Source organism: Aethalodelphis obliquidens, unplaced genomic scaffold (assembly GCF_003676395.1).
Source record: "Aethalodelphis obliquidens isolate GAN/ISIS:26980383/991018 unplaced genomic scaffold, ASM367639v1 scaffold18, whole genome shotgun sequence".
NCBI lineage: Eukaryota > Metazoa > Chordata > Mammalia > Artiodactyla > Delphinidae > Aethalodelphis > Aethalodelphis obliquidens.
In genome coordinates, this window is record NW_020837962.1 from 3,372,517 (window position 1) to 3,385,159 (window position 12,643).

Genomic DNA, 12,643 nt, shown 5'->3' on the forward strand with positions numbered 1-12,643 from the left:
CAGAATGGCAAGGCCAGGGCCTTGCTGGGTGGGAACACTCACCGGCCCCCGAAGGTCGATGAGCTCCTGCCTCATCTGGGACACGAGGGCTTCCTTGGCCACCAGGGCCCGGTGCAGGCGCTCATTGAACTCGATCAGCTCCCCGTGCATCTCTGCCACCTGCAACACACAAGCACCATGTAGTGAGGCTCGGAGGGCAGACCCTCCCCACGATTCGCCCCGCTCTCTCCGAGCCCATCACTTGTCAGCAAGGCATCAGGAGGTTGTCAGGCTGGAAACAGTAACACTGCTTATACTTACGGATTAGCTACGCAATCCAGTCAGAAGTTGAATACGTTTTTGACTTGGCTGATTTTAACATTATGGACTCAACGGTCCCCAGTTTATGGTCACAATGTGACTGTATCGTGTCATTTTTGGACCTTAGGCTTTTGTTCTTAATAAATGAATAATTTTCTGGCAAAGGCTTTCTTTCTCATCCGAGTTGTGCCTGTTAAGAACTTCCCCGCTAATGGTACAAGTAGAATGACTGCCATTTCTGTTCATCAGGGCCTTGGTTCTGAAAACCCAGAAAACAGTACCAGAGCCTTGTTGAGGATGGTGACAGTGAGGGTGACAGACACACCTGCAGCAGCACAGCTGCCCTATGGTCACTGCTCATTCTATGCCAGGAAAATACGTGAGGAAGATATTACTGCTCCTACCTCACAGAAAGAGGAACAATGTCAGAGGTGTTTAAGGAGCCGGGCCACAGTCACACAGCTAATAAAGGGCTGACTCCGCAGCCCCAGCTCTTGACCACTGGGCCACACTCCACAATCCTGCCGCTCCACTGTTTAGCCCATTCAGGCCTGCCAAGAGCCTGCGAAGTTATCCACGTTTCAATACACTTGGCTGACCCCAAATAAATAAAAATGGAGGTTGCGATAAGATAGCCCATGACTGATGTCCAGAATCAATAACAGATCTTTCAAGCTGTAACTTACAAACAGAACAAAGATATCCCATATGGTCAAAACATACAGTAATTTCTCTGATTACAAGAGTGATCTTACTGGGGCTTAAAATCAAATTCAACTGTAATTTATTTAAATGTTTTAGAGAAATGTGAGAACGTAATCTTGCCATGCTCATCAGGAGCCCTGAAGGAAGAATCTGGCAAGCATCTTACAGAGAAGCCCCCCAGAATGCAGAGGTCAGGCAGACCCCCACTAGCCCCTGTCCCTCTGCCCTTCTCAGAAGATCATCCCTCCTACACCCCAGACTTCAGCCAGGTACTTACTACATTCTATATAACACATAAATAGTATCAGACCATTTATAATAAGTATTCTATGTGAAATATAAAACATACTGTCAGAATAAAGAAAGGATGTAAGGAGCAGCTCTGTGGGGAAAAAAAGAGTAACCTGAATCTCGATGCTTCAGGAGGAACAAAGGGAAGCCCTCTTTTTTGTTTTTATTTTTTGGATATGTTATATAAAGGGTAAAAGGCATAGGAGGAAAAATATGACGATATGAACATGAGTCAAGGGTTCTTTTTCTTTCCATTCTTTCTACTTTTCTTTACTTTTTAGTTTCTTAATAATTTATCAGAGAGAACAACCACTTAGCCTCTTTAAAAGAATTAAAATTTTTCACCTGAAAGTAAGGGGAGCCAGGTGCAATCAACATGAAATTTATCAGGTTCCCAACCATAATTCTGATGCATCCATTAATTTGCTCTGGGAACCTCCACTCAGATGTCATCCCCTCTCTGTCCCTCAGATGCTCACCTTGTTCAAACCAGTGTGAAATGCAAAGTGAAAATGGCATAAAGGACACTGCAGTAGCCATGCAATTAACAAACGGAGAATAAGTCACTGAGTCTTTTAACGACTTTTTTTTGTCATACAGACCTGAAGTTAATATTCCCCGGTTGCCTTATTCCTTTTGTATAAAAAAAGCTTAAGATGATCTTTTGGCCTTTCACAAACAAATACAACATCACTAATAATGACTGTTCGACTCCTACGCACAGAAATCACATAAACCCTCCACGAGCCTCCTCAGGGCTGAGAATCCATTTACCACACAGCAAGCAGGAAACATACACAACTGCCAATATCACTGCTAAATACCTGCTAATATGTCCCCACAACACGCAAGCTTTAAATAAGGGCCACTGTCATTTCTACAGCAAGGCAGGGTTTTGCTTTGTTTTTGTTTTGTTTTGTTTGGCAGTGGAAACCAGAGCGTTAAAACAATTTTCCATAAGTGCATAAAACACTGACACATCCCAGCTTCAAGCGGTGTTTATCATGAGCTGTCAAAACGCTGGTTCTCTTTTGCAGCCAGAGAGTAACTTGACCACATCAGACAAAGCTTTCATTTCACTAGGGAATGGGGGGGCGGGGGGGGAATCCTATGGAACTGAGGAGACAAAATTTGATGAAATAATTTCCTGCAGTCATTAAAATGGCAATGCTCACTGTTACTAGGCGAAGCTCTGAAACCCTGAATTTCTCCATTACATATCCCTACAAACACTTATTGATATAAACAGCTTTCATCTTACATAAACCATACTGAGCTTACTGTTCCTCAAACAACTCTTTCCAAACTCTAGTATAACTAGAAATGAATTCAAGACTCAGAGAGAGCCTCAGAAGAGAAATGTGAGATCACAAATGGTTCCCATTATCATCAAAATAAAAGGCACAACCACTGCCTACCAGAATTTCTATGAGGCTCTGAGGGCATTTACAGGTTTCACCTGACCTTCTTTCGTTATTCTCAATAGCTGCAGGGAATAAGAGAGAGAGAGAGAGACAGGGGCCCTCCAATCCTTTCTCCACCAAGCAGCAAGAGTGATCTTCCCAAAGCAACAGCTGATGTTGTCACCTGCTGTTTAAAACCTTCAATGCTTCTAACTGCCCTAAGCATAAAAATCCACCCTCCTTCCAGGTCCGGCCCCGGCCTCTCTCCCTAACACCATCTCCTGCCCCTCTCCTCCCAACAACTCTCCCTAATGTCACTCAGCCCCACGGGTCTTCTACGTTCCATAAACATGCTGAGCTCTACGAGGTCATCCTGTGGACAAAGAGGAGAAAGACACAACCAGCAGAGAAAACAGCAGGTGCAAAGGCCCAGAGGTTGGCAGGGAGGTAGCTGAGAGAGGCAGTTAAGGGCTCAGACTCCAGTGCAAGACTGGTCTTGGCTGGATTACTTAACAGTGTGCTCCTGTATGAGTCACTTAACCTCTGTGAGCCTGAGGCCTGTCACCTACAAAAGGGGGATTAAAAACCACGCTCACCAGGACATGGCAGCAACCTAAGTGTCCATCGACAGATGAATGGATAAAGAAGATGCGGCACGTATACACGATGGAATATTACTCAACCATAAAAAGGAACAAAATTGAGTTATTTGCAGTGAGGTGGACGGACCTAGAGTCTGTCATACAGAGTGAAGTAAGTCAGAAAGAGAAAAACAAATACCATATGTTAACACATATATATGGAATCTAAAAAAAAAAAAAAGGTTCTGATGAACCTAGGGGCAGGACAGGAATAAAGACACAGACATAGAGAATGGACTTGAGGACATGGGGTGGGAGGGGGAAGCTGGGATGAAGTGAGAGAGTGGCATGGACATATATACACTACCAAATGTAAAATAGATAGCTAGTGGGAAGCAGCTGCATAGCACAGGGAGATCAGCTGGGTGCTCTGTAACCACCTAGAGGGGTGGGATAGGGAGGGTGGGAGGGAGACGCAAGAGGGAGGGGATATGGGGATATATGTATACGTATAACTGATTCACTTTGTTATACAGCAGAAACTAACACAACATTGTAAACAATTATACTCCAATAAAGATGTTAAAAACAAAACAAAACAAAAAAACAAACAAAAGTGCTCACTTCACGGGGCCGCCGTGTGGATGAAATGAGCTGCCGCCCTTAGCAGGCTTGGCACCATGTCTGCACGTGGCAAACGCTCAGTGAATGGAAGCTCATTTTACATGGTGGGTGATCACGTGAAAGGGACATGAAAGAGGAGGAGGAGGAGAGGCAGGTCTCCGGAAGCCACATGGAAAAGGGCCACATGCTCCATAACAAGTGGCTCAGACGGCTCACCGTCTCCAAAGCAGGGATGTCACCAAGAGAATGGCTAACTGTCCGCCAGGCACTGTTCTCGGTGCTGGGGTGCAGGAAAGTCATGGGGTTCACATCCTAGAGGTCAGACAAACTGGGCTAGAGCTCAGAGAGAGAGGAGGACTTGGAAGATGGGGGATCGGGAAAGGCCTCGCCCGGAGACAAGACTCAGGCGTCACTTCTCGAATCGGCCTTGACACGTGCCAGGCAGCCTCCTGCGGCCGACCCAGGCCCTAAGTCAGAGCCGGGCACTCACTGTGCTCAGGGCCACTTGAGAAGTCTGTCGTGTTTCTTACTACTCTCAGCAGGTGTATTTCCTCGAAAACTAATCTGAAGGCGGTTAAGGAGGAGGTGCCACTTGACAACACTAATGACGGTGACAGAGTCAGAGGCAAATGCCAGGTGGAGATACACTGACCACAGCTGATGCAGCTTCCAACAGAGCCCAACATGGGCCACAGCACTGGGAACTGAGCCCCGATTCTCTGAAAGGCCCAAGGGAACACGCGGATGGCAGCAGGTACGGTTCCCAAGTTATATCTGGCAGGTGCACAGCTCATGAGCTAATAAGGTGTGAATGCTTGTCAGTCAACATTTGGGTTTTGTCGTTTAGGCTGGAGAGAAGACGGTAGAAAGACTAAAGAAGTTTAAGTCACTAGGCTGTTTGGCAACATCTGTCAAACTTTTGAAATCACTCACCTGTGGCTTAGCAAACCCCTGCTGTGGAGTAGCCTGTGCCTCTACCTGCACATGTGCTCAAGCAGAAGTTTAGCTCCAAATGGCTGGAACCCACCTAAATGCCCAACCACAGGGAACTGGTGCGATCTATCAGGTTCCACCGCTCTCTCCCACTGCCTGCCACTTGGCAGACATCACTAGTCGATCACTGCTACCTTCCTCAAGAAGATACCCAGTCAGCCCTAACCAACTGATCAGTGTGTTGGCCTACGCGATGACACCTATTTAGTATCCCTGGCATAAAGGGTCATCATCGATGGGGAAAGGCGTCATCAAGGTGACATATGAGTTGGGGATTGTAAGATGATGCCTTTGGAGCTTCGAGAGACTGAGCAATCCCTTCCAGCTGAAGCATCAGGGAAGATGATCTCCAAAAATAATGTGTCTGTGAAAAAGCTTTTAAGTCTGTGAAAATCCCAGGAATTATCATAATTACCTGCCAAATCATGAAAAGATTATAAATTAAAAAAACAGCCCCTGGCACTTCCTTTTATATCAGAATGTTCTATCTAATCACATTCCAGTAAATCTTGCTTCACCCCTCCTTTGGCTACCATACCAAATTAGACACTTCCTGATTTATTAGACCAAGACACCCCCAAATTTTAACAGCAACTGAGACTCTTTTGGTCACATGCTCAAACTCTCTGAGAATGTTCACCTGATGCCTCAGAATCTACCTCAGTTTTATAAAACACACAAACTGTTTGTGGGTCCCAGTGACAATGGCCGTGGGCAGGGATCTAGAACCTCCCTTTGCGGTGAAGACACTGCACCCGCCTAGGTAAAGACAAAGCCCTAGCCCCAGTGCCCACTTGCCTTAACATACTTTTGAACACCAACTATTATATCCATCAGCTCATGTGACCCTCGCCACCCTCCTGTAAGGTGGGCAGGGCCTCGAGGCTCAGAGAGGTCAGGCTGTGAGCCGAAGGCATCAGAGTCTGAGCCACTGTCTGTGTTCCCTGCCCTCCACCCTGGGGCACAGGAGCCCTTCAGGGGTTAAGGAGATGAGTCAGTCCTGCAGAGCAGAGGGAAGCAGCAGTGTGGACCAGTGGCTCTCAAAGCAAGCTGATCATTAGCTGCTCGGAGGGCTCCTGAGAAATGCAGATTTCTGGGCTTCACTCCCAGAAATGCTGATTCAATGTGCGGGAGTCCAGAGCAATACTTTTTTTTTTTTTTTTTTTTTTTTTTTTTTTTAGCTGTACGTGGGCTTCTCGCTGTTGTGGCCTCTCCCGTTGCGGAGCACAGGCTCCGGACGTGCAGGCTCAGCGGCCATGGCTCACGGGCCCAGCCGCTCCGTGGCATGTGGGATCTTCCCGGACCGGGGCATGAACCCGTGTCCCCTGCAATGGCAGGTGGACTCTCAACCACTGCGCCACCAGCGAAGTCCCAGGGCAATACTTTTTAAAGACCCCAGTGACTGTGATGATCAATCAGACTTGGGAACCACTGTCAAAGACGAAGGGAAAGGATGTCACACACTCAGGTGTGAATTGCAGTGGGGCCACTCCCTAGTTTTAGAAACCTAGGTTTTTCAGTTCATCATTTATAAAACTGGGAGGTCACGGAAGCTCCTCCACTTGTCAGCTCTCAACTTCCAGATTCTCAAGGAGGTGAACAAAGGCACAGCCAGAGAAAAACCGCATCAAGCCTGCCGGCCAGCACCACATGGCAGCAACCACCACGCGCAGCGCTGTTACTCCTGCGATGGCAGAGTTAAGTCTGCAACCAAGGGGGCCGTGAACTGGGGCAGGGATGTGAGCTGTCTGCTACCCACCTGAGGCAAGCACAGAAATTCACAATAAGCATTTCGAAACATCTGAAGCAATTTCATATTGGTATGAAATCCAGGAATTCTGGAATTTTTCTAGTTGGTTTTTTTTTGTTTTTGTATTTTACACAAGTACCAGTTTGCAATGAATTGGAAATACTTAAAAACAAACAAAACCAGGGCTTCCCTGGTGGCGCAGTGGTTGGGAGTCCGCCTGCCGATGCAGGGGACACGGGTTCGTGCCCTGGTCTGGGAGGATCCCACATGCCGCGGAGCAGCTGCGCCCGTGAGCCATGGCCGCTGAGCCTGCGCATCCAGAGCCTGTGCTCCGCAACGGGAGAGGCCACGGCAGCGAGAGGCCCGCGTACCGCAAACAAACAAAACCAAAACCAAAACCAAAAAAACTGGCTCTTCAGCACAGAAAGTTTGAGAAGCACCTACCAACAACACAGATGCTATACTTGAAACAACGTTTTGCATTAATAATTATTAGAAACGATGACTAATAATAACAATGAAAAAAGCCAAAATATGACCATTTTTGGATAAAATTTGTGAAGAGAACTGAAAAGAAAAGTAAGAACCAATGTTATCAACATCTGTTGGTCTTTTAGATGTATATACCCTGTTTCCTTGTACAGAGTCAATTTAGGCTTGAAGACTAAGAAAATCAGGAACGTTAGCTGAAACAACACACGTCCAGACCTAGCCGAGGTCACAGATGTCTTCAAAAAAAAATTACAGCTGCCATTGCTCTCTTTGAGACTGATGGTGGGCCTTGCCCGCAGGTGCCTGATCATGCCCATCTCCCAGAGGAGGAAGGAGAGGCTCAGGAACCGAGCTGCAAACCAAAACAGAGGCACAAAGAAGGTAGACACCTCGCCCGAGGCCACCCAGGACGCAAGCCGCAGAACTGGTGTTCAAATTTCCGAGTCCATGTTTTGGACTTTCCAGCCTGCTTCTCTGCATATACCATGACCAGGATGCTGAGCTAGCATCTCAAGATACCAGAGGACCTGGAGGAGGTGATAAACCTGGGATCAAGTACAGAGAGCATTACCCAGATAAGGGGCACCATCACACACAAGCACACGTGCACACTCCGGGAAAAGGCACCGTCTCTGGCTGCTCCCGAGGCCCAGTCTGGCTTATCACAGACCGGTCTGCAACCAGCCCCCTCGGGGGGACCCTGACAGTAAGGGAAGCAGCGCCCAGAGTAAACAAGAACCTTAGCAAAGGCAGGAGCTACTGTGAAACTCAGGGTCCAAGGAGAAACCCAGAAACTTGGCCGGCAGCCAAGACGGGCCTTCTTCAAAGTGGTCATTGCTTCATATGAAGGCATTGTGCAAACCAGTGTGTAAATGAAAATTCCAACATGAAGACATTCCAGGGGACTGTCAGGAATACTTGGAGATGTTTGGCATCAACGAGCCCTCTAGGCAGGGCCTCGAATCAGGTGTAGAAAAACGAGGGGCGTGAAGGTCAAACCCAGGTCCTGTCTATTCACTGCCGTGTGACCTGGAGTAAATTACTTCACACCTCTGACTCTTGGTACCTTCTTTATAAAATGGGGGTATTGTTCCCTATTGTCCAGATTTGTCATGAGGAACAAAGGGATGACAGAGTTTGGGGAGCGCCCAGTGCCTGCCACAGTGAGTGATCCTTAATTTATCGTAACGGAGCGCCTCCTCAGGTCCGGCAGTGTCCCAGGTGCTTTACAGGAGCAGGCACCACGGCCTGGGAGGTCGAGCTTTATGCCCATTTTACAGAGGAAAGCAAGCCTCAGCAAGGTAAAGCATTGCCCAAAACCAGTCTGCAAGAGGGGGCCGGTGTGACTGCGGGGCTCGGGGCCCTGCATCTCCCGAGTCTCCTGTTTCCTTGTGCCTTCCAGCCCACCTTGCGCTCTGATTGTGCTGTGTGGGGCTGACCCCGGGAAGGCGTGCAGGCTCGCCCTGACGAGGCAGAGCTCTGGGATCTCGGGACTGATGCTCCTGGATCACTGTCAAGCTGCCAAGTGACAGGTTCACCAGGAGCCCAGGGAGCAGCTCCATCCTCAAGTCCACTGAGACAGCCCCACTTGGGCTCCATCCGCAGCACCACTGAGATAAGCAGAAGCCTGCAAGGAGGCCGAGGGATAAGTTCCTGTGGAAGAGAGACTTCCTTCACCTCCTCTGTAACGAGCCGTTCTGTGCTCAGACGCCGGGCTTGAGAGAAGGGATGCTTAAAAACATTTGCTGGTATTATGGTCTAATGGGGGAGGAGGAAACACCCAGAACTACTTAACTACGGGACACCTCTGAGAAACAGATGTTATGTAACTGCTAAAGCCCAGCCACAGAGCTGCCGGGTCCCTGTCCCCGACGTTTGCCCTCATTTCTCCCGACACCCAACCATTCAGAGAATACACCGGGCAAGCTGTTGAGAAAGGTCACACACGGCAGCAGCTGCTACCCACCCAGATAACACCTTTCCTTTCCTGCTTTCCACTAATGGCCCTTAAAGAGCAAAGGCAGAATATACAGAAATGGCAATAATAAAAGAGCAGCCAACACCTTCCTGGTGGTCGTTTGAGACAAATGAGCAAGGACAGGGGAAGAAAAGCAAAAACAAAACCCTGAGCCCCAGCTCTGCTGAAAGACACGCTCCTATCAGAAGAATAACACAAGAGGCATCAGGCATCCGTGGAGGTTTTTAAACAGGTTCCATCAGCCGTCACCCATCCTGGGACTTCCCTGGCGGTCCAGTGGTTAAGAATCCGTGCTTCCACTGCGGGGGGCACGGGTTTGATCCCTGGTCAGGGAACTAAGATCCAGCGTGCCGCGCAGCACGGCTGAAAAACAAAACCTGGTCACCCATCCTGGCAGCATTACCAGAGGGGTCGCACAGCCTGGTGTTCAAGGCACCAACTCCAGAGCCCAGCGACCTGGGATTCCCCCCCTTCTAGCTGTGACTTCCGGGAAGAAGCTTTCACCAACCTGGGTCTCAGTTTCTCATTCATAAAATGAGGTTAACAGTACAGATTTCACAGGGTTTTTGTGAGATCTGAGCAAGGTGATATACACGCAAGAGGTGCTCAGCTAGGAGCCCACAGGCACTGAGCGCTCCGTAACTGTTGGCCATTATTATGCCATTAAACCGGCCTCCAGAAAAACACCCGGTGTCGCTGGTCCCACAGAATCTACAGCCTTAGCCACCGTCAGCTCTGTCCCCACTCTTCCATCTCTGTCACCCAAGCCTTGGTTGAGAAGCCCCCCATCTCCCACCTGGACAAACACAACAGTCTCCAGCTGCCACCCCGCTGCCCCCTTGTCCTCTGCCCCACCCCCAAGGTGGCGCTCAAATGGCCTCCCTGTGACCCAAACCCTATCACATTCCTTCTCTGCTTAAAACATTTCACTGATGTTGATGAAGAAATGACAAGAGGTCTGCAATTTGCTTCAGAAGAATATGGAGGTGAAGGCAATGGAGGGTTAGGCATGGAGTAGGACTGGCCTTGGCAGCTGGAGCCAGACGAGATTGTGTGATGGGTACAGGGGGTACGATACACTATTCTGCCCACATTAAATTTCTCCATAATCCAAAGTTTAAAAATATCTTTCAATGGCTTTCCACGAATTTCCCTGGCATGGCGTACAAGCGATGGGAGGAGGGGCAAGGTGGGGAAGGGAGGGGAGAGAAAGAAATATTTCAAGGGAAAAACCGACACTGATCATATGAGAATTCATCCTGCCCCACACTTCCCTCTGTGCACATCTCCTAGAATGCTATCCATCCTTCAAAGATGAATTCATATCTCAGTTTACCTTACTCCCCAGATCCTTTGACACGTTTATCCATGTTCTCCATACATGATTCCTCAAGAGTGTAAGAGCAGTTACTGTCTTCTGAGCACTTACTACATGTCAAGCACTTTCAGGGCCACAGAAAAAGGCTCTTTTGTAAGAAAAGGTGTGTCTCTGAGCAGCCACAGCCCCGCAGGGGCTCAGTGAGTGGCGCACGGGCTGACACAGCTCCCACTGGTCCTGACAGCCACATGCCCTCGCGCAGTGTACAACCTGCACAACGACACACAGAGGCCTTAGACACTTCGCTAGGTGCCCTGCTTCTCCCATCTTACAGGGGAGGAAACTGAGGCCCAAAGCAGCTAGAACATTCGCCCATGGTCACACAGAGATGAGGGCACTAGGTGACGCCAGACCCACGCTCCTTTTCTTACACAAGGTACCCACAGGAGGAGGTGTGGCCCTGCGTGGCCAGCCTCCGTGCACCCCAGCATACCGTGCCGCCTCCCAGGCCTGTCATGGAACGCAAGACCTCACCCGACTCCACGTGTCTTCCTAGGGGTGGCGGCCAAAGCCACTGACACCACCAGACACTTCCAGAGCTTATTTCTGCTGGATCAGTGAAGGGTGGGGGGCAACAGAGGAGAAGGCGGTGAAGGCTCCTTTCTGTTAACACAGCAGATAGTGTCATTTACCTGTCATCAAACAACGGTTGTAATTATAACCCATTACAAGTACAAAACACTGTGCTCAGCTGGGCTTGTGAAAATGGGTCAAGAATTACTTTCTTCTTTCTTTCTTTTTTTTTCTTTTTTGCGGTACGCGGGCCTCTCACTGTTGTGGCCTCTCCCGTTGCGGAGCACAGGCTCCAGACGCGCAGGCTCAGCGGCCATGGCTCACGGGCCCAGCCGCTCCGCGGCATGTGGGATCCTCCCGGACCGGGGCACGAACCCGTGTCCCCTGCATCGGCAGGCGGACTCTCAACCAGTGTGCCACCAGTGAAGCCCAAGAATTACTTTAAAAGGCTTTGCTAGGTGTCCCTGGTGGCACAGTGGTTAAGAATCAGCCTGCCAATGCAGGGAACACGGGTTCAAGCCCTGGTCCAAGAAGATCCCACATGCCGCGGAACAACTAAGCCTGTGCGCCACAACTACTGAGCCTGCGCTCTAGAGCCCGCAAGCCACAACTACTGAGCCCGCGAGCCACAACTACTGAAGCCCGTGTGCCTAGAGCCCGTGTTCCGCAACAAGAGAAGCCACCGCAATGAGAAGCCTGCGCACCACAACGAAGAGTAGCCCTGGCTCTCCGTAACTAGAGAAAGCCCGCATGCAGCAATGAAGACCCAACGCAACAATCAATCAATTTATTTTTTTTTAAAAGTCCTAAAAAATGGCTTTGCTGCCCTCTCCTTTCAACTGTCAACTGCTGTTACAGGCTTGTTCACAGAGGACAGCTATCGATTCCCAGGGATCCTGGGCTTGGAAGGCAGCTCGGTGCTGGCCTTGTCTGTCTCCCCAGCACAGAAAGCTTTCTCCAGCCTGCTGGTGGCGGGATGGGGAGGCGGAAGGAGGAAGGGGAGAGGCCATCATCATCAAGAGCAAACATCTGCTGAGCGCACACCCTGGGCCGGCCCCAGCTCCCAGCATCGTCCCTCTGTGAGCTCATCCACAGGCAACCTTTTGGGGCCCAGCCACGGCACTGTCTCTTCTTTGGAAATTCATCTTCAGTGTCCGAAAATTCTCAGAGATTCATTCATTCAACAAATTTCTATTTGCATCTACCGAGCCCTGTACATCTATCAAGTACTACAGACATAGTAGCAAATGAAAGAGAAAAATCCCTGCCTTGGTGGTTTCTCCATTCCAGCAGCGACACCGCCCTACCCCGACGAGGAGACGGAGGTGCACGGAGGTTCAGTCCTCGTCAAGACTAACGAGCTGAGGCCTTGGGCTCTGAACTTGGAGCCCACGCTCACCACCACCACGAGGGACCATCTCTTGGCCCTGGGGTGGTTCATTTATAAAGTTCCTCCTGTCTGCAGCCACTTCTGGAATGACTTCGTTCGCCTATGCAGTCATTCGCTGGTGTGCCAGGCGCTGTCCTGGGCTCTCACTGGGAGCTCACCCTCACCAATAGTGGAGCTGGTGGATATGCCACCTTCTCTCCAGGTTCTGGCATCAGTGGTGACCTCAGGGAGCTCCCTGCCCCCGA

The 12,643-nt window shown here is 49.6% G+C and overlaps 1 protein-coding gene across 8 annotated transcripts in view; it reads right to left on the reverse strand.

Annotated features, from left to right (window-relative positions):
- Positions 1-12,643, reverse strand: part of SNX29 (sorting nexin 29) — a 545,670-nt gene that overhangs the window by 204,532 nt on the left and 328,495 nt on the right. For all 8 annotated transcript variants that reach the window (XM_027117362.1, XM_027117360.1, XM_027117361.1 and 5 more), the window contains one exon: positions 43-159. In XM_027117362.1, the coding sequence (XP_026973163.1) occupies positions 43-159 (117 nt within the window). The remainder of the gene's footprint in view (positions 1-42; positions 160-12,643) is intronic.